The 19,453-nt window shown below is 38.8% G+C and overlaps 1 protein-coding gene across 4 annotated transcripts in view; it reads left to right on the forward strand.

The window, feature by feature from the left end:
* Window positions 1–19,453, forward strand: part of FANCI (FA complementation group I) — a 96,098-nt gene that overhangs the window by 34,110 nt on the left and 42,535 nt on the right. For all 4 annotated transcript variants that reach the window (XM_064267117.1, XM_064267119.1, XM_023553031.2 and 1 more), the window contains 9 exons: window positions 5,068–5,198; window positions 5,618–5,774; window positions 5,853–5,910; window positions 8,014–8,055; window positions 8,464–8,587; window positions 9,027–9,112; window positions 11,550–11,676; window positions 15,312–15,404; window positions 16,077–16,213. In XM_064267117.1, the coding sequence (XP_064123187.1) occupies window positions 5,068–5,198; window positions 5,618–5,774; window positions 5,853–5,910; window positions 8,014–8,055; window positions 8,464–8,587; window positions 9,027–9,112; window positions 11,550–11,676; window positions 15,312–15,404; window positions 16,077–16,213 (955 nt within the window). The remainder of the gene's footprint in view (window positions 1–5,067; window positions 5,199–5,617; window positions 5,775–5,852; window positions 5,911–8,013; window positions 8,056–8,463; window positions 8,588–9,026; window positions 9,113–11,549; window positions 11,677–15,311; window positions 15,405–16,076; window positions 16,214–19,453) is intronic.

Consider the following 19,453-nt stretch of genomic DNA (forward strand, 5'->3'; position numbering starts at 1 on the left):
AATAGGCAAAGCAATGTCAAACATCAAACACCCACCTCTCCACTGCACAACTGAAATGGTTGGAGTCTGCCAACAAGGGCCTGTTCTCCCGAAATAGGCCCACACAGGTCCATGCAGAAGGGAAAGGTGCTCAAAGTCCACGGACGGTTTATGCCTGGACAGGAGCTGCTTCTGTCCTGAGCTCCCACGGTAAAAGGAGCTAGCAAATTATCTTTTCCCCCAAATGCAAGTTTTTTCTCTCCCCAAGGCCAAGAGGATGGCTCTAGGTGCTCAACAGTGCCTATTTCAGGCCCAGGGAATTCGGCCGCTGAAGCCGGTTTGTGGGTAGGGGGGCGCATGAAAATATACACAAGCACTTAGCTTTTTCCGTGAGCGCCCTTCTCCTCAGGTTCCAGCGGTGTGAGTAGGCTGTGTGGCTGGCTTCTGCCGGAGGAGACTGCGGCCGAATGCTAGTACCAGCCTGCCGCCGCAGCCACTCCAGGAATGGTGCCTGAGGCCTCCTCGCGATTCAGGTCCGGTAACTCCTTTCAGCTTCTGAACGGTCTCTTCCTCCCCCTGCCCTTCAGTTCGTTTTCTGAGATTGCCTTTGAAGGTCAGGGCTCCCAGCTTGTCACAAATATACTTGTTGCACTTGTTTTTTCAGGTCTTTGCTGTAAAGAGGGCTCGCGGGAAGCGTCTTGTCTATTCCGCCATCTTGGCTCCGACTCCTGTAACTGCTTTGAAGTGTACAATTCAGTGACATTAATTACATTCACCATGTTGTGCCATCATCACCATTATCTATTTTCAAATTTTTTTCATCTCCCTAAACAGAAACTCAGTACCCTTTAAGCATTAACTCCCCATTTTTCTTTCTCTCCAGTTCCTGATAATCACAAATAGACTTTTCTTTCTATGTATTTGCCTATGCCAGATATTTTATGTAAGTGGAATCATACTATGTTTGTCTTCTTGTGTTTGACCAGTTGCACACATCATGTTTTCAAGATTCATCCGTGTTGTAGCATGTATAACTTCATTTTTCTTAATAGTTGAATAATATTCCATTGTATTGACATGTCAAATTTTATTTACTCATTCAGTTGTTACTGGTCACTTGGGTTGTTGCCACCTTTTGGGTATTGTGAATAGTGCTGCAGTGAACACTGGTGTATGGGTATCTATTTAAGTCCCTACTTTCAAGTCTTTTGGGCATATACTTAGGAGTGGAATTGCTGGGTCATATGTTAGTTCTAGGAGCCCTGGTAACACAGTGGTTAAGAGCTGTGGCTGCTAACCAAAAGGTTAGCAGTTTGACTCCACCAGCCACTCCTTGGAAACCCTATGGGGCAGTTCTGCTTTGTCCTGTAGGGTTGCTGTGAGTTGGAATAGACTTGACAGTAGTGGTTTTTTTTTGGTTTTGGAATGTTAGTTCTATGTTTCACTCTTTGAGGAGCCACGAAATGTTTTCTACAGTAGCTACACCATTTTACATTCCTACAGCAATAGATGAGTGTTCTCATTTTTTCATATGCTCATCAACACTTGTTATTTTCTGTTGTTTTTTTTTTTTTTGTAATAGTCATCCTAGTAGGTGTGAAGTAGTATCTTACTGTGATTTTGATTTGCATTGTTCTAACGACATTGAGTATCTTTCATGTACTTATACCCGTTTGTGTGACTTTGGAGGAAGGGCTATCCAAGTCCTTTGTCCATTTTTTTAATTGCATTGTCTGTCTTGTTGTTGATTTGTAAAAGTTGTTTATATTTTCTAGATACTAGACCCATATTCAATATATGCTCATCAAATATTTTCTTCCATTCTGTAGGTTATCACTTTCTTGGTAAAGTCCTTTGATGGACAGAAGTTTTTAATTTTGGTGAAATTCAGTTTATCTGTTTTTAGTTTTGTTGCTCATGCTTTTCCTATCTAAGAACCCATTACCAAAAATTAAGTGCCAAAATTTACCACTGTGTTACTTTCTGAGAGTTTTGTGGTTTTAGCTCTTATATTTAGGTCATTGATCTGTTTTGAGTTAATTTTCGTACATGGTGTGATGTATCAGTCCAACTTCATTCTTTTGCACATGGAGATCCAGTTGTCCCAGTGCCATTTATTGAAGAGATTATTCTATTTGTATATTTTTAATAATTTCTCTTTATTTGGTGAGACATCAATCTCATGCTTTCCTTTAGTTCATCAGACATGGTGCTCTTTTGTTCTTTGAACGTATTTAAAATAGCCAATTTAATGTCCTTCTTTAGTGCGCCAATGTCTGGGCTTCCTCAGGAACAGTTTCTATTGACTGCTTTTTTTTTTTTTCTATGTGTGAGCTGTAGTCTTGTTTCTACAGATCTTGTGATTTTCTTAAATATTGGACATTTTAAATGATATAATGTTGCAACTCTGGAAATTAGATCTCTCTCATGGTTTGTTGTTATTATTCCGTTGTTATTGCTGTTGGTTTTTGTGGTGATAGTCCTAAACTAATCTTGTAAAGTCTATTGTTTTGTTGCATGTGGCCACTGATTCTCTACTTAGATTAGTGATCAGCTAATAATTGGACAGAGAGTTCCTTAAATGCCTGGAACTAATAAGCTTCCCAGCATTTGCTAAGGGGCTCTTGTGTGTTGGGGACTCTTTTAGTTGTCTAGTGCTGCTGTACAGAAATACCACAAGTGAATGGCTTTAACAAACAAATGTATTCTCTCACAGTTTAGAAGGCTAGAAGTCCGAATTCAGGGTGCTAGCTGTAGGGAAGGGCTTTCTTTCTCTGTCACTGCTGGAGGAAGGTTCTTGTCTCCTTTCAACATCTGTGAGCCTGGTGTTCCTTGGAAATCTGTGTGTATCTTGGCATCAACCCTTCCCTGGGTCTAGGAGGTTTTCAGCACAGGGACCCCAGGTTTAAAGGACACCCTCTACTCCTGGCTCTTCTTTCTTGGTGGTAGTAGGTCCCTCTCTTCTCCTTTCTCCTTTTATCTCTTACAAGATAAAAGGTATGATTCAAACAAAGGTATGACTTGAATAAGGGTGGGAACTTAAGATATACCTCATCCTAATCCCACCTCATAGAGGTTCCAGGATTTATAGCACGTAATTACATCAGATCACAAAATGGAGGATGACTACATCATTGCATAACCACCAACGTATATCATTACATAACTGCCAAATCAGTGAGAATCATGACCTAACCAAGTTGACACATATTTTAAAAATTCAGCCCGTAACAGGGACACAACTTTAGTACTCCGGCACAGTTTACAATTCTGCTTTAGCCTTCGCTTCCTGCTGATGCAGTTTTAAGGTCAACCCAAGGTGAAAGCTTAGAGTCTTCTCAGTTCTTTCCTGGGCACACACAGGCCTAAGTGTGTACGTGGCTTTCTAGATTACCAGGAGTAAGTTGGAGCTTTTCAAAGTCCCCTATGCACATATTCCCCAGTTTTTCCTTTTAAGTTTTTTGGTTTAGTCTGTTGTTTGCCCCGTTGTTTATTGCCACCTCAGGCAGCTGCAGTATTAATCATTTGCAGCTGATTCTTTAGACAACTGCCCCTGGGGAAAAGGATATTAGCATTGGCCAAGTTCTGAGTGATGACAAATAGAAACAAGCCTTACAAGTGAGAGTTTCAAGGGAACAGCCAGACAGGTCAAATAATGACAGCTACCTGAGAATTGTACTTTGGAGGAGCTCCAATCCTATTTTATTCCCTGCAAAGGCTCCTAGGCTTCTGGTTTTCAGTGTGATTGTAGGGCTACTGATTTTCAAGACTACCGCTGGGGTGTAGAGAAAGGTTAGACTAGCGCAAGTTAAAATCCCCCGAAGCTCACTGTTCTTACCAAGATTCATTTGTTTTAGTTGTTTATTTCTTTTTTGAAAAAAACTCCCTGGATTGTTGCAAGTTTTTAGTTAATTTCCAGAGTTATGAAAAAGTTGATTTTGACTATTTTTATCATTTTTCTCATCGCCTTTATAGAGGAGAGGGTTTTCGGAGGTCCTCACTCTGCAATTCATGCTGACTTCACTCAGTGATGACATTTTGAAATGACTGTATGTTAAAGAAATTTAATTTGGGTTGTTGTTGTGTGCCATCAAGTCAATTTTGACTCAGCAACCCCATGTGACAGAGTAGAACTGCCCTATAGGGTTTTCTTGGCTGTGATCTTTATGGAAACAGATTGCCAGGCCTTTTGCCCGCAGAGCCGCTGAGTGGGTTCAAATTGCCAACCTTTTGGTCAGCAGCCAGGCGCTTAACCATTTGTGCCACCAGGCTTTTCCTCCTCTTGCACTATGTAATTCTTAAAACAAAGTAATGAATTAGGAGTAAAAAGAAAACATTTCGGTGCCTTTACTCTCACTAAATTAGGTACTTTTTCAAAGCGCGTAGACACTGCTGTGATAAATAACTATAAAAAAACCAAACTCACTTTGAGTCCATGCCGGCTCATAGTGATCCTGTAGGGCAGAATAGAACTGCCCCATAGGGTTTCCAAGGCTGTAAATCTTTATGGAAGCGATTGCCACATCTTTCTCCTGCAGAGCAGCTGGTGGGTTAGAACTGCCGACCTTTCGGTTAGCAGCCGAGTGCTTTAACCACTGTGCCACCAGGGCTCCTTGATAAACACTATAAACTAAATCAAACACAAACCCGTTGCCGTTGAGTCAATTCTGACTTGTAGCAACCCTACAGAACAGAGTAGAACTGCCCCACAGGGTTTCCAAGAAGCGCCTGGTGGATTTGAACTGCTGACCTTTTGGTTAGCAGCTTTAGCACTTAACCACTTCGCCACCACTATAGTAATTAGTAATTTGAGAATTCTGTTTCTATATTATCCAGATCCCTGGTGCTGCAGTGGTTAAGAGCTACAGCTGCTAACCAAAAGGTCAGCAGTTTGAATCCACTAGCTGCCCCTTGGAAACCCCTGTGAGGCAGTTTTACTCTGTCCTGTAGAGTCGCTATGAGTCGATATTGACTCGACGGCAATGGGTTTGGTTTCTATATTAAACTACAAACGTATTTGTTTTTCCTAATTGCCCTTCAACCTTATAAGACTTCTTTTTTTCTGTACCACCTGTTTAAAACAATAAGGTTCCCCCTGCTCTGAGGAAGCTGGAGCCCTTAGGAGACATAAGATATACACATTTTGTATCCAGTTGGTGGAATCAGGGGATTTGCAGAAAGAAGTAGCATCTGAGATCATAGGATTACTGATGCTGGAGGTAAGATAGAAGAGAAAAATTTGGGAAAGTGGATTTTTGGAGTTTATAATTTGTTGAGGAAAGGAAAACTTACCTGTGCAAAGCCTAGTATAGTTTGAGTAAGAACTATTATGTAAAAACAAAAACTTGATGGATGGACCATAAACCACCTAGATGTTACATTAGGTTTCTGGTATCATGGACATAAATCTCTTTGAAGAGTTGGCATATTTGAAAACATTAAGAAACCAGTGGAGGCTTATGACCTTTAAGTCCTTTACAGTTTGAGTATGTACCAGCAGAATGATTCCATGAGTCCCTTAAAGGACCAGTTCTGGGTTTCAACATTAATTCTGTTAATTCAGGAAGAGAGCTTATTTCTTGGGAAGAGATATCAAATGTCTGGATTTCTGCTTAACATTTTTTCCATGAACTTTCAGGCTCACAATTTTCCGGGACCATTTTTGGTTGAATTAGTCAATGAGTTTATTGATGCTGTCAGAGAGGGCAGCCTAGTGAATGGAAAATCTTTGGAGTTGTTACCCATTATTCTCACTGCCCTTGCTGCCAAAAAGGAAAATCTGACTGATGGGAAAGGTAATTTTCTTATAATTTTCAGATACTTTCACTATTCACTTAATCAAATTTATTTCTCAGTTTATTTTGCATTTTTAGGTGAACTGAGTGGGGAAGAATATAAGAAGCAGTTGATTAACACCCTCTGTTCTGGCAGGTGAGTCTTTCTCATTCACGTATAGAGCTTTCTCAGGACCACAAGTGGCCAAAGACAGAGCTACCATTTATTTCAGGAATTTATATCTGTGAAATTTTTTCAGTCTGTTTTATTGTTTGTAATGTGCCACTATAAGACCATTTAATCTGTGATGAATTTTGAGGGATACCCTGGTGGCGTGGTGGTTAAGAGCTTTGACTGCTAACCAAAAGGCTGGCAGTTGGAATCCACCAGGTGCTGCTTGGAAACTCTATGGGGCAGTTCCGCTCTGTCGTATAGGGGCACTATGAATTGGAATTGACTCGACGGCAAGGTTTTTTTTTTTTTTTTTTTTTAATTTTTGAGAAAGAGGGTATTTACTATATTCTGTGATCTAAGACATAGAGTTTCTGTTTACCTGACTCTGTCCGTCTTAACAAAGCAATTTAGTCCTTTAAGCATTATTTGGAGTCCCAATATCCTTAATTTTCCAGGTCAGGAAAGTCACCCTTTTATATGTATGCATATCTATCTCTCTACCTCTCCCTCTCTCTGGATATGCATATATATTTTTTTAACTGGAGTGGTGTGGTGGTAGATATGCAAGTGGTTTTGGTATCCTTTAACCAATAATTGTATTTCTGGGAATCTACCCTAAGAAAAACATACATGAACATGTTCCACCCAGAAATTTGTAAGCAACTTAAGCATATAATGATAAACGCAAAACCAAACCCACTGCCGTCTAGTCGATTCCGCCTCGTAGTGACCCTATAGGACAGAGTAGAACTGCCCTATAGAGTTTCCAAGGAGTGCCTGGCAGATTTGAACTGCCAGCCTCTTGGTTAGCAGCTGTAGCACTTAACCACTATGCAACCAGGGTTTCCCATATAATGATAGAAACGTGTAAATTATAGTATATAAGCTATGTAAGTTAAGGTAGAGCCACTCCATGAAATTTGTAGCCATTAAAAATGAAAAGCATTAAGACATACATAGATGAAATATCCTTATTATATAGTCAGTGAAATAGAGAATACTGAATTATAAAATTCTTTTTTAACTTAGTATTCCTATTTCACTGCCTATATAATGAGAATGTTTCATCTTCCATATATGTCTTCATACATATCATTTTTAAGGTTAAACTTGGGTATATTTCAAAGAATACTCAAGATTATCTAAACCAGAGATTACCTCTGTTTATGGTTTTGAGATTTCTCCCATCAGTAATTTTAGGAAAAAAAAAAAAAATTTTTTTTTTATCAGCGTGTGTATATTTATCCATTTATTTGTTTTTAATTACACAAAAGGGTTTATTCAGTATTCAATACACGTTGCAGTGTACTTTCTATTTTTTATTTAACACATCCGTTCATACCTGTTGGCATCAAGTTGATTCCAACTCATAGTGACTCTATAGGAAAGAGTAGAACTGCCCCATAGGGTTTCCAAAGCTCTAATCTTTATGCAGGCAAACTGCTACATCTTTTTCCCGTGAATTGACTGGTGGGTTCAAACCGCTGACCTTTCGGTTAGCGGCTGAGCACTTAAACCACTGCACCACCAGGGCTCCTTCATCTGTTCATATCAGCATATAAAACTCTACATCATTCTTTTTAATGCTTCTGTAGTAGACTGTTGTATTACTTGGCTAATCTTCAGTTGTTGGATTCTTTGGTTGTTTCCAATTCTTGCTACAAAAAATGTTGTAGTGAACATCCTTACATATCTAGATCCTTGTACAAACACGTACATGGGGTCTGTTTCTAGTAGTGAGTTGGGCGGGTCTGTGGTTATGTACATTTTTAAAGTTGATAGATATTGCCAGCTTGTCTCTCCAGAAGGGTTAGCCCAGTGTGCAGTCCCTGCAGTAGTATGTGAAGGGTATTTGTTTCCCCACAATCTCACCAGCTTTGGGTATCATCAGACTGTTTTATTTTGCCAGTCTGATAGGTAAAAACTGCTATTTTTTTGTTTGTTTTAAATGCCAATCCTTTTATTTTATTTCCTACTGATGCAAAATCAGTAGCCTATATTTTTAAATTTATTAAAATTTGATTTATTTTTAAACAAATGAAAATGAAATAAACTTCCATATTTTTTGTCATTTTCTTTAACCAGATGGGATCAGCAATATGTGATCCAGCTCACGTCCATGTTCAAGTAAGCATCATTATTCCTTTTACTGTTTATATCCTGCTTTGCGAACTTGCCAGTTCAAAATTGAAACATAGCAAGCTCAGCCCCACACTTCCATAAGTAAGAGTATTGCTGCCTTGTTCTGCTACAGGCTTTCCCCCCCTTTTTGGCTTTAGTTATTTAAAGTGTAACTTTATGGTTTGTTTCCATCGTCACTTTCTTGAGGTAAGGTTATTTGTCCCCTTAAAGGGCCTTTGTTAGAAATCAAAAGGGACAGTTTTCATATGCTAGTATCTCCTTTATTCATTGCTCCCAAATTTTATTTCTGTAAAAAATTTTAATGAAATATTAACCATTGTGAATCCCAAATTATATTTCTAAAAACAGGACAATTACGCTCTGACTATAGCCTTTATAATCTTTGGTCCGCAGGGATGTCCCTCTGTCTGCAGAAGAGGTGGAATTTGTGACGGAGAAAGTGTTGAAGATGTTCCCCAAATTGAACCTTCAAGAAATACCACCTTTGGTCTACCAGCTTCTGATTCTGTCCTCAAAGGTATAAATAGAAAATTATTTCTCTTTAATTGTAGAGGAATGACCAGTTAGGGCCTTTCAGCTTATTCATACCCTTGGTTTACATACTAGGGTATAGGTGCTTTATAGATGGATAGTAAGATGATCTAGTGAAAAGGTCATGCTCCTCAGCCAAGGAAAATAAACATTTTCTCTTGTGCCACCACGTCTTCTTCTGGTAGCAAAAGGGATAAAGATCTCAGAAAAGGTGGAATGTAGGCCCTTTGAAGTCTGACACGAAGATTTTTAAACCCCAGTTTGAACATGAAAGCATTCTGTACATTCTTAGTGTGGCTCTAGGCGATAGTTGTTTATCTATTTAAATTTGTACTTGAGAATCTTTTAAGCTGAAAGTACTTTAAATTCTATTTGGTTATCTTGCCGTTCTTGGAGAGACTTTACCTATTTTGTATTTTTTTCAGGGAAGCAGAAAGAGGGTTTTGGAAGGAATCATAGCCTTCTTCAACGAGCTAGATAAACAGCACAATGAAGAACAGAGTGGTGATGAGTGAGTAATAGAGTGTAAAAATAAAGATGACCTTTACAAATTCATCTTATCATTGCATGTTTTAGTTATTTTGTTGTTATCTTCCTTTTCACCTCCTACCTTCATTTCAGCACAGAACTCCCTACTTATTTCCTAACTACTCCGGTATAAAGTTAACAGTATAACCTCTTCAGCTCTTTTATCTGCCCCTTTCTGGGTATATGACAATAACTGTTCCGGAAATTGCAAGTTAAAAAGCTGTTTATTAAGTGTCTATTCTGTACCAAAATTACAGTGTTGGCAAAGGTTATTGAATATACCATGGACTGCCAGAAGAATGAACAAATCAGCCTTGGAAGAAGTACAGCCAGAACACTCATTAGAAACAAGGATAGTGAGACTCTATCTCACATACTTTGGACATGTTATCAGGAGGGACCGGTTCCTGGAGAAGGACATCGTGCTTGGTAGAGGGTCAGCGAAAAAGAGGAAGACCCTCAACGAGATGGATTGACACAGTGGCTGCAACAATGGGCTCAAGCATAACAACGATTATGAGGATGGCACAGGACAGGGCAGTGTTTCGTTCTGTCACACATGGGGTCGCTGTGAGTCCGAATTGACTTGACAGCGCCTAACAACAACAGCTCTCTGCCAGGAACTATTTGGCCTTGAGGAAACAGTGATGAACCGGTCAGACAAGGTCCCTGCTCTCATGGAGCTTAAATTAGTGAGAAGACCAAACCAAAAACCAAACCCACTGCCGTCGAGTCGATTCCAACTCATAGCGACCCTATAGGACAGAGTAAAACTGCCCCATAGAGTGTCCAAGGAGCACCTGGCAGATTCGAACTGCTGTCTCTTGGTTAGCAGCTGTAGCGCTTAACCACTACACCACCAGGGTTTTCTTAGTGAGAAGAGAACAGAAAAATAAAGAAATAACAAAGTATTACAGCGGAAGGTGCTATGCAAATAATTTAAATGGATTATGTGGTAGTGACAGCATAGTTACTTTAGATTGAGTGATCAGGGGAAACCGCTCTGAGAAGATGCTATTTTAACTGAGATGAGGATGAAAAGAAAGAGCCACAATACATAGATGAGAGGTCATTCCAGGTTAGGGAACAGTATAAAGGCAGGACACAAGTACGACATGTCTGAGAAAGGAAGAAGACTGTAGCTGGAGTGTAGTAGGAGAGAGTATGGTAGTCCAAGACAAAAACAGACATGTATGTAGGGCTAGATCACCTAGGACTTTATAAATGAGGTTAAAGAGATGGAAAGCTAATGGCAGTCTGTAAACAATCTTGTGAAACCTGATTGATGTGTAAAGGTTATTTTGCCTGTTGTATGGCCAATGAATTGGGAGGGGGAAGCAAGAGTAGGAGAGGGAGACCAGTTACAAGGATATTCTAATAATCCAAGTTATAGGTGATGCTGACTTGGATTAGGGTGGCAGTAGGAAAATGAAGAGAAGTGGGTAATCTGGAATATCTTTCGGAGATAGAGACAACAGGATCTGCTGACAGAGTGGAAATGGTGGGGGTGGGCTAGTAAAAGCAAGCATTTGTAGTAGTGTTTACTTGTGCCAGGTGCTATTCTAAGCACTTTAAACCTCAGAGCAACCCTATTTTATCTGTATGTATGGGTAAGGGAACCGAGGCACAGAGCGGTTAAGGACTCTCCCAAGGTTGTACAGCCAGTCTGAATCCAGGGAATCCAGGCCATTTGACTGCAGAAGCTATTAACCCTGGTGAAACCTACTGCGTCTACTCTAGAATGGCTCCTACTTACTTGGCTTGAGCAGTTAAGAAGGTGGTCCCGTATAATGAGGTAGGAAAGACTGAGAGAGTAGCAGATTTTGGGGGGAAATAATAAGCTCAATTTTGAGCACGTTAAGTTTGAGATGTATGTTGACATCCCATATGGAGGTGTTGAGCAGGCAATCTGTAATTGTGATTGGATGGGGACACCAGGGAGGAGTGTGGAGAGAAGAGAAAGGCGCCAAAGAGCAAGTTCAGAGGCATTCCACATTTAAAGGTTGAGCAGTGGAAGAGGACAAGCCATTAGGAAAAACCGAGAAGAGGCCAGTGACACCCCTGGAAGCCCAAAGAAGAAAGTATTTCAAGAAAGAAGTGGTCATCTCTGTTGAATCTGCTGAGACATTAATTAAAATGGGCCTTGATTATTGGTTTTGGCAACATAGAGGTTGACCCTTACAAGAACAGTCTTAGTGATTTGGGAGTTAGGGAGGGACGGAGTCTGATTGAATTGGGTTGGACTGGGAAGAGAGTATGAGGTAAAGTAGTGAAAATAATGACTATAGAATATCTCCTTGCTGCCTGCCTTCAATGGTTATGTGAGTTCAGCCTGACTTGGTCTATTTGTTCACCTGAGCACCCTCACTGTTGTCTCTTGACCAAAACTACAGCGCATATTTTTCTGTTGAATTGTTTAGGCTATTGGATCTTCTTACCGTACCATCAGGTGAACTTCGTCATGTGGAAGGCACCATTATTCTACATATTGTGTTTGCCATCAAATTGGACCGGGACTTAGGCAGAGAACTCCTGAAACACTTAAAGGTAGCACTAAGCTCTTAAGGTCATCCAGCATCTTTTTGTGAAACATGGGAATGTTGGACTTCTATATGCCAGTTAATGACAAGAGGGGGACTGTTCAGCAGGAAACTTCAAAATCGAATCTTATCTGTCACTATTTTACGTAGCCTTGAACCTTGACCTCTACTTTCCCGTTTATGAATTGAGGATATTGCTTATTTCTAATAGTATGTCGTGGGGTTTTGTGAAGCTAAGTCATTCATCATTGAACATTTGTGAGGTCGTTAAATAAAAATCAGAAGTATTTTGAACACTTTTAAAGAAAAGTAGTGTACAGATAAAGGACCTGTTTTTTCCCCTAACTTCTTATTTAGAAATTTTAAATCACAGAAAAGTTAAAATACAAGCACAGTGAATACTTGTATACCCCTCACCTAGATTCATGAATTATTAACACTTTGCTACATTTATTTATCTCACTTTCTCTCTCACATACACGTTTTTTCACCTGCCCTTTTTCTTCCCTGAAAGTTGCAGAAATCATGACATTTCAACTCCTGAATGTCGACATGCATCTCCTAAAAATAAGGATGTATTACCATAATACCTTTATCATCCTTAGGAAAATTAATAATTCCACAATACTACCTAATTTATAGTCCATACTCAAATCTCCCCAGTTGTCCCCAAAATGTCTTTTATTGCTGTTTTTTCTCCTGGTCCAGGATCTAATCAGACTTCATGCATTACATTTGGTTATTATCTCTCACTAGTATCTTTTAATTGGTTTTTTTTAATTGAATTTTTTGAAGGGTCCAGGCAAGTTGTCTTGTGAAACGTCCCATACCCTTGGATTTGTCCGATTGTTTCCTCGTGATTAGATTCAGGTTAAACCTTTCTGGCATGTTACTTGATAAGTGATGGGTACTTTCTAACATAGAGGTCGGCAAACTTTCTATAAAGGGCCAGATACTAAATATTTTAGACTTTGCAGATCATACAGTCTGTCACAAGAACTCAACTCTACGGTTGTGGCAAGAGAACAGCCACAGACAGGATGTAAACAGATGAGCGTAGCTGTGTTCCAATAAGAGTCTATTTGTGGTGCAAACTGTTAATGTGCTCGGCAGGTAACCAGAAGGTTGGTGATCCACATCTAAAAAATCAGCTATCAATAACCCTGTGGAGCGCAGTTCTACTCTGACACACATGGGGTGCCCATGAGTCAGAACCAGCTGTAACTGGTTTGGTATTCCAGTAAAACTATGTTTATAATCATTGAGATTTGAATTTTATGTAGTTTTCATGGGTTGCGAAGTATTTTTATTTCAATTTTTTTCCCAACAACTTAAAAATGTGGAAACTAGGCAATGGGCTGGATTTGGAGCGTGGACTATAATAGTTTGCCAAGCCCTGTTCTAGTGCATTACACCAGGAGGAGCATAATATCAGGCTACCCTATACTTCCATTGATTTGTAAAGATGTTTGTAAATAATTAGAAAATAATCCATGGGATCATAATTTGAGGTCACGTGGGAGTCCTTTTCCCCAGCAGCCTTTCACTCAGTGGTTTTCCCCATCTGTTAATGATTCTTGCCTAAATCAGTAATTATGATCAGAGTTGCAAAATGATAGGATTAAAATTATAGTTTTTAAATTCTATCATTTCTTCTACATTTATCTGGAATTCTCTAAAAAGTGCTCCCCTTCCCTCTATTTTTTTGAATATCATTATATACCCATGGACCCCCTTCTCCCCCCACCCACGTGGACCTTTATGAATTCAATGTACTTATTATTTATTACTGTCATTATTTGTTTTGAGGCTCAAAGTGACCCCAATTTGGCCAGTTGTATCCTTCAAGTTGGCTTGTGTGTCCTTTTGGCTGACACAATTTGTCTCTGAGCACATTCGTGGCAGAAGCTGTCTGAGACTCACCTCGTACTCTCCTTGTCCCATCCTGGGAACAGCCATTTCTCCAAGGAGCCCTGGTCCCTTTTGTGGGAAAGATCATGATCTGGGAGCTCCTCTGTCTTCTGTGTTTCTGTTCATTCTTCTTTTTCCTTAGGTTCCTAGTAACTATTTTATTGGTCTTTTCAGAGAATCAACTTTGAATTTTTTGATCCACGCTAATATTTTGTTTCTGTTTGTTGGTTTCCTTTTTCATTAATTTTTAAATTTTATATTTATTTACTTGTTACTCTGGCGTCATTTCCTCTAGACCTCAAGGACATATGTTACAATTTACATACCAAAAACTTCACCCATTCTAAGTGTACAAGTTGGTGATTTTTCATATGTTTTACCTAGTTGTGCAGCCATCACCACGATCAAGTTTTACAACATCTTCTTCGCCCTGTAGCATCCTTCTTGCCCTTTTACTGTTAAACTCTATTCCCACCCCACACCCAAACAATCACTCATCTGTTTTCTGTGCATAGATTTACCTTTTCTAGACATCTTATATAAGTGGAATTGTATGATATATGGTTTTTTGTATATGGCTTCTCTCACTTAGCATAATGTTTTTGAGAAATTCAGCTATGTTGTAGCATGTAGTATTTCATTCTTTTTTATTGTTCAGTAGTAGCTATTGTATGGATCCATCAATTTTATTTGAGTATTCATCAGTTAATGGATAGTTGTTTCTACTTTTTGGCTATTACCATGCAGGTCTTTGTATGGACATATGTTTCTCATTTCTCTTGGTTAGATACCTACAGTGGAATTGCTGGGCCATGTGTAAATTTCTGTTTAAGTTTTGAAGAAACTGCCAAACTTTTCCAAAGTGGCTATGTCATTTTACATTTCCACCAGCAATGGATGAGAGTTCCTGTTTCTCCACATCCTTGTTCGCATTTGCTATCGTCTGTCTTTTTTATTATAAACCATTCTAACCCAAGCCCATTGCCATTGAGTCGATTCTGACTCATGGTGACCCTGTAGAACAAAGTAGAACTGCCCTGTAGGGTTTCCAAAGGTATAATCTTTATGGAAGCAGACTACCACGTCGTTCTCCTGTGAAGCAGCTGGTGGGTTCAAACCGCCAACCTTTCGGTCAGCAGCTGAGCACCTAACCCCTGTGCCACCAGGGCTCCTTATATCCATTCTATTGAGTGTGAAATAGTACCTCATTGAGGTTTTAATTTGCGTTCCTCTAACGACTAATGGTAATTGAATATCTTTTTATGTGCTTATTATTATTTGACTCTCTTCTTTGATGAAATGATCTATTCAAATCTTTTGCCCATTTTTTGATTGTGTTGTTTGTCTTATTGAATTGACTTGTCAGAATTTTTTTGTATATTCTGGCACGTCATTTATTAGGTATGTAATTAGCAAATAAATATTTTTTCCCAGTCTGTGGATTGTTAATTTTTTTAATAGTATCTTTTGAAGCACAAGTTTTCAATTTTGATGAGGTTCAATTTATCGATTTTTTTTCCTTTTATATATTATGCTTTTGATGTTATATCTAAGAAATCTTTGCCTAACCCATGGTCTTGAAGGTTTTCTACTGTATTTTCTTCTGAAAGTTTTATAATTTTAGCTCTTACATTTAGGTCTCTTATCCATTCTCCAGGACCTATTTTTCAGTAGGCTATATTATACTTTTAAGATGTAAGTAATGACTCTTTTCTGTTTTATCTACTCTAGACAGGGCAGCAAGGAGATCCCAATAAGAACTTATGTCCCTTCACCATTGCCCTCCTGCTCTCTGTAACAAGAATACGAAGATTTGAGGAACAGGTATTTATTAAGGACTTTTTGGTTCCTTCTGTAGTTGGTAAAAAGGAGTTCAAGAACCTGTTTCTGTTATTATCCTTTCCTAAACAACTCTACCCCGTCCTGTCAGCAGCAAGTTCTTCTGTAAACATATAGCCGCACACTCTTCCCTGGGGGCTGCTGGAAGACTTCTTCAGGTACTTGGTTTATGCCTCCATTTCCTACTCCCTGTAAGCCGGCGATGTGGTGGCGATAAGTGCTTAAAGCACGTCACGCAGCCAAAGTAGCAAGAACGGGAAGTTCAGCTGTCTCTTCACCAGCAGATAACAAAGTTTAGCTGGATAAAACTGCAACAGTGTTACTATATTTAGCTGTCTAAAAAATACGTCCCCTGAGCAAGTTGAAATTAATTAATGAGAATAAGTTAGTGGCAAGGATGAAAATATAAAAATCTTTGCCCTTTTTTCTCATGTGTTTCCTGGTTGTGGGTTGTTTTCTCTTTTAAAGAAGGCTTGTCTTCAGCACAACTTTTAAGTTCCCATTGAAAGTCATAATTTTAGAAACATACTTATTTAGTGAAACAGTTGTCATAGGAATATGAGTGAGTGGCAGTAAGTGGGAACAGTTATAGGATTAAAATACAATAGCATGAGCTATCATTTTTGCTTCATTCTACTATTTCTCTAATTATCTTAGGTGTTTGACCTCTTAAAGACTTCAGTTGTGAAGAGCTTTAAGGATCTTCACCTGCTCCAAGGCTCAAAATTTCTTCAGAATCTAGTCTCTCATAAATCTTGTGTTTCAGCCATGATCCTGGAAGTGGTAAAGAATAGGTGAGTTGGTGAACCATACCCCTGTAGATTTGTAAGGTATTTACTGTTAGAAAATGCAGTGGGGTACCAGATTTATGGCCTGTTCTGGATTGAATTATGTCCCCCACAAATGTGTTGTAAATCCTAACCTCTGTGCCTGCGGTTATAATCCCATTTGTGAATGGGTTGTCTTTGTTATGTTAACGAGGCGGGATTAGTATAGTATCTTGAGTCAGTCTCTTTTGAGATATGAAAGAGATTAGGACAAACAAGCAAGCTGAGATGAGGGAAGAGAGATGCCAAGTCACGTGAAGATTGCCCAGGAGCAGAAGCTCAGAAGAGACAAGGACCTTCCTCCAGAGCCAACAGAGTAAAAAATCCTTCCTCTAGAGCCAGCACTCTGACTTTGGACTTCTAGCCTCCTGACTGTGAGAAAGTAAATTTCTGTTTGTTAAAGCCTTCTACTTGTGGTATTTCTGTTATAGAAGCACTAAGTAACTAAGACATGGCCCATCTGAGAAAATTGACGACTACAGATTTTGGCTTCACTTATCAAGGTTTAATCCCTTAAAACTTTACAAGCAAGCTTTTCTTGTGTGGAAAGATCCTTGAATCTTAGGGCCTGATTTCTCAGCCACCTCCATGACAAGAATACAAAACCGAAGTAGGTACCTTTGCTCCTCCCATGATATGACAACTCTTTATTGGCCCAAGTAATTGGCATTGTTTAGGTGAGTAAAAGACATTAAGGGTTTTGTGTACTTTAACTACTGGAGTTTGAGGCTAATGTTGGAATTGAACTATTTAGTCAGCAGTTATAGTCAAATACTCCTAATGGTTATATTTTAGACAAATCCAGTTATAACCACTTGGAAAAAACTGATAACCATCCTGTATAATTATAATTACAGGATACACATTAGCTGTTGTAACAATCTTTACTCTGTCATGTTTTGTCTGTGGACTAAATATATTTTAATGCATTGTAATTTAAGTCATAAATTAAGATGGGCCTCATTTCAGATCTGGGCATTCTGGTAAGATTTGAATTTACATGAGTTTAGCACATATGGCAAATTTGAAACTAGAACTGATTATTTCTGGGTTTCTTACCCTTTGATTGGCTTTGAAAGCCCCTTATCTTCTCTGTATCTGGTTAATTCTTTTTCCTAAGAGTTCTTAAAGGGAATAAGGGACTGTTGAGGCTGCTGAATTATGGAGACGAGGACAAAATGCACAAATATTGGCAAGAACCACACTAAATAAGCACTTCAACAGTAGTGCTTGTGGCCTAAGCCTAAGCAAAAAGGCAGACCATGGGCTCATGGGCATCATGAACAATACTGTATTTTTCCGTGGTGTGCTGCATTCAGCTATACTGATGTACTTTCTGTTTACCTACAGGTGCTTGGTGGGACAAAGCATTAATGTACTCAGAAAAATACCACCCATGAACCAGTGCAGCTTCCAAGCTACAGTAACTTCATATATGAGCTTTTTCATGTTATGCATAGACATAAAAAAAAAAAGACATATGCCCTCCAAAATGAGAACCTTGGCACACACTTTAGTTTTCTTCTTTCTTGCCACCTTCTGTGATAAGAATGTTATTAATAGACAACACTTATTTAGACTTCATAATAAGTTATGCTGATTTCTTTGCTCACCTCTATCTTTTGAACCCCATGTTTTTCTCTTGGAAATACGCCACAAATTAATAATGTTATATTTTTTTCAGTAGTTCTTTCTGATGTGGTTTGTGGCTAGTAAACTTTCTGAGTCTTTGATATCCACAAATGTCTTTATTTTGCCCTTCTACCTGAATAATAGTTTGGATGTAAAATTTTAAGTTCATAATCGTTTTTTCTTGTCATTTTTTCCCCCACTGTCTTTTGCATCTAGAATTGTTGATAAGAATTTGATGGTTCTCTGATTCTTTGCATTGTTGTAGATGATCTGTTACTTTATCCTGGAAGCTTTCTAAGATTTTCATTTTATCCTTGGTGTTCTGAAATTTAACACAGTCTATAAAAATTTTTTTTTTATAGTTATGTAAATTCTTCTTGCATTCATCCAGTCTGGCACTTGGTAGGCCCTTTCACTGCAAGAATTCATGTCTTTCCTAAGTTCTGAAATGTCTTTCTTCCGTTGATTTCTTTGAATAATCCCTCCCTTTTTTCTTTCTGTTCTTCCTTATTAGATGTTGTATTTTTTGATCTGTATGCCGTGTCTTAATTTTTCTTTGAAGCTTTTTATATTTTTGCCTTTTTGTGAAAAGTTCTATGCAAATCCCTTAACTCTTTCAAATTTTTCATTTACTCTCCAGCTGTGTTCATTTTGTTCTTAACACTGATCCACTGTTTTTCATTTCAGCAATCAGGTTTTTCATTTCTAAAATTTCCAATTGTTCTTTTATAACAACAACAAAAAAAATGTGTTTTTGTTTCATGCTATATATCTTCTCTTTTTATCCCTCTGAGGTTATTCATTGTTGTTGTTAGGTGCTGTCGAGTCAGTTCCAACTCATAGCTACCCTACATACCACAGAATGAAACCTTGCCCGGTCCTGCACTGTCCTTACAATGGTTGAGTCCACTGTTGCAGGTACTGTGTCAGTCTGTCTCCTTGAGAGTTTTGCTCTTTTTCGCTGACCCTCTACTTTACCAAGCGCATTGTCTTTCTCCAGGGACTGATCCCTCTTGATAACATGTCCAAAGTCTATGAGACAAAGTTTGCCATTCTTCCTTCTAAGGAACATTCTGGCTGTACTTCTTCCAAGACAGATTTGTTCTTCTGGTAGTCCATAATGCATTCAATATCCTTTGCCAGCACCACAGTTCAAAGGTGTCAGTTCTTCTTCAGTCTTCCTTATTCATTGTCTAGCTTTCGCATGCATGTGAGGCATTTGAAAACACCGCGGGCTTGGGTCAGGCGCACCTTAGTCCTCAAAGTAATATCTTTGCTTTTTAACACTTTAAAGAGGTCTTTTGCAGCAGATTTGCCCAGTGCAATACATCTTTTGATTTCTTGACTGCTGCTTCCATGGGTGTTGACTGTGGATCCAAGTAAGATGAAATCCTTGACAACTTCAGCCTTTTCTTTGTTTATCGTGATGTTGCTTATTGGTCCAATTGTGAGGATTTTTGTTTTCTTTATGTTGCGGTGTAACCCATATTGAAGGCTGTAGTGTTTGATCTTCATCCCCTCTTCGCTTTCAGCAAGCAAGGTCGTGTCATTTACATAATGCAGGTTGTTAATGAG

The sequence above is a fragment of the Loxodonta africana genome, chromosome 13, assembly GCF_030014295.1.
Source record: "Loxodonta africana isolate mLoxAfr1 chromosome 13, mLoxAfr1.hap2, whole genome shotgun sequence".
Lineage (NCBI taxonomy): Eukaryota > Metazoa > Chordata > Mammalia > Proboscidea > Elephantidae > Loxodonta > Loxodonta africana.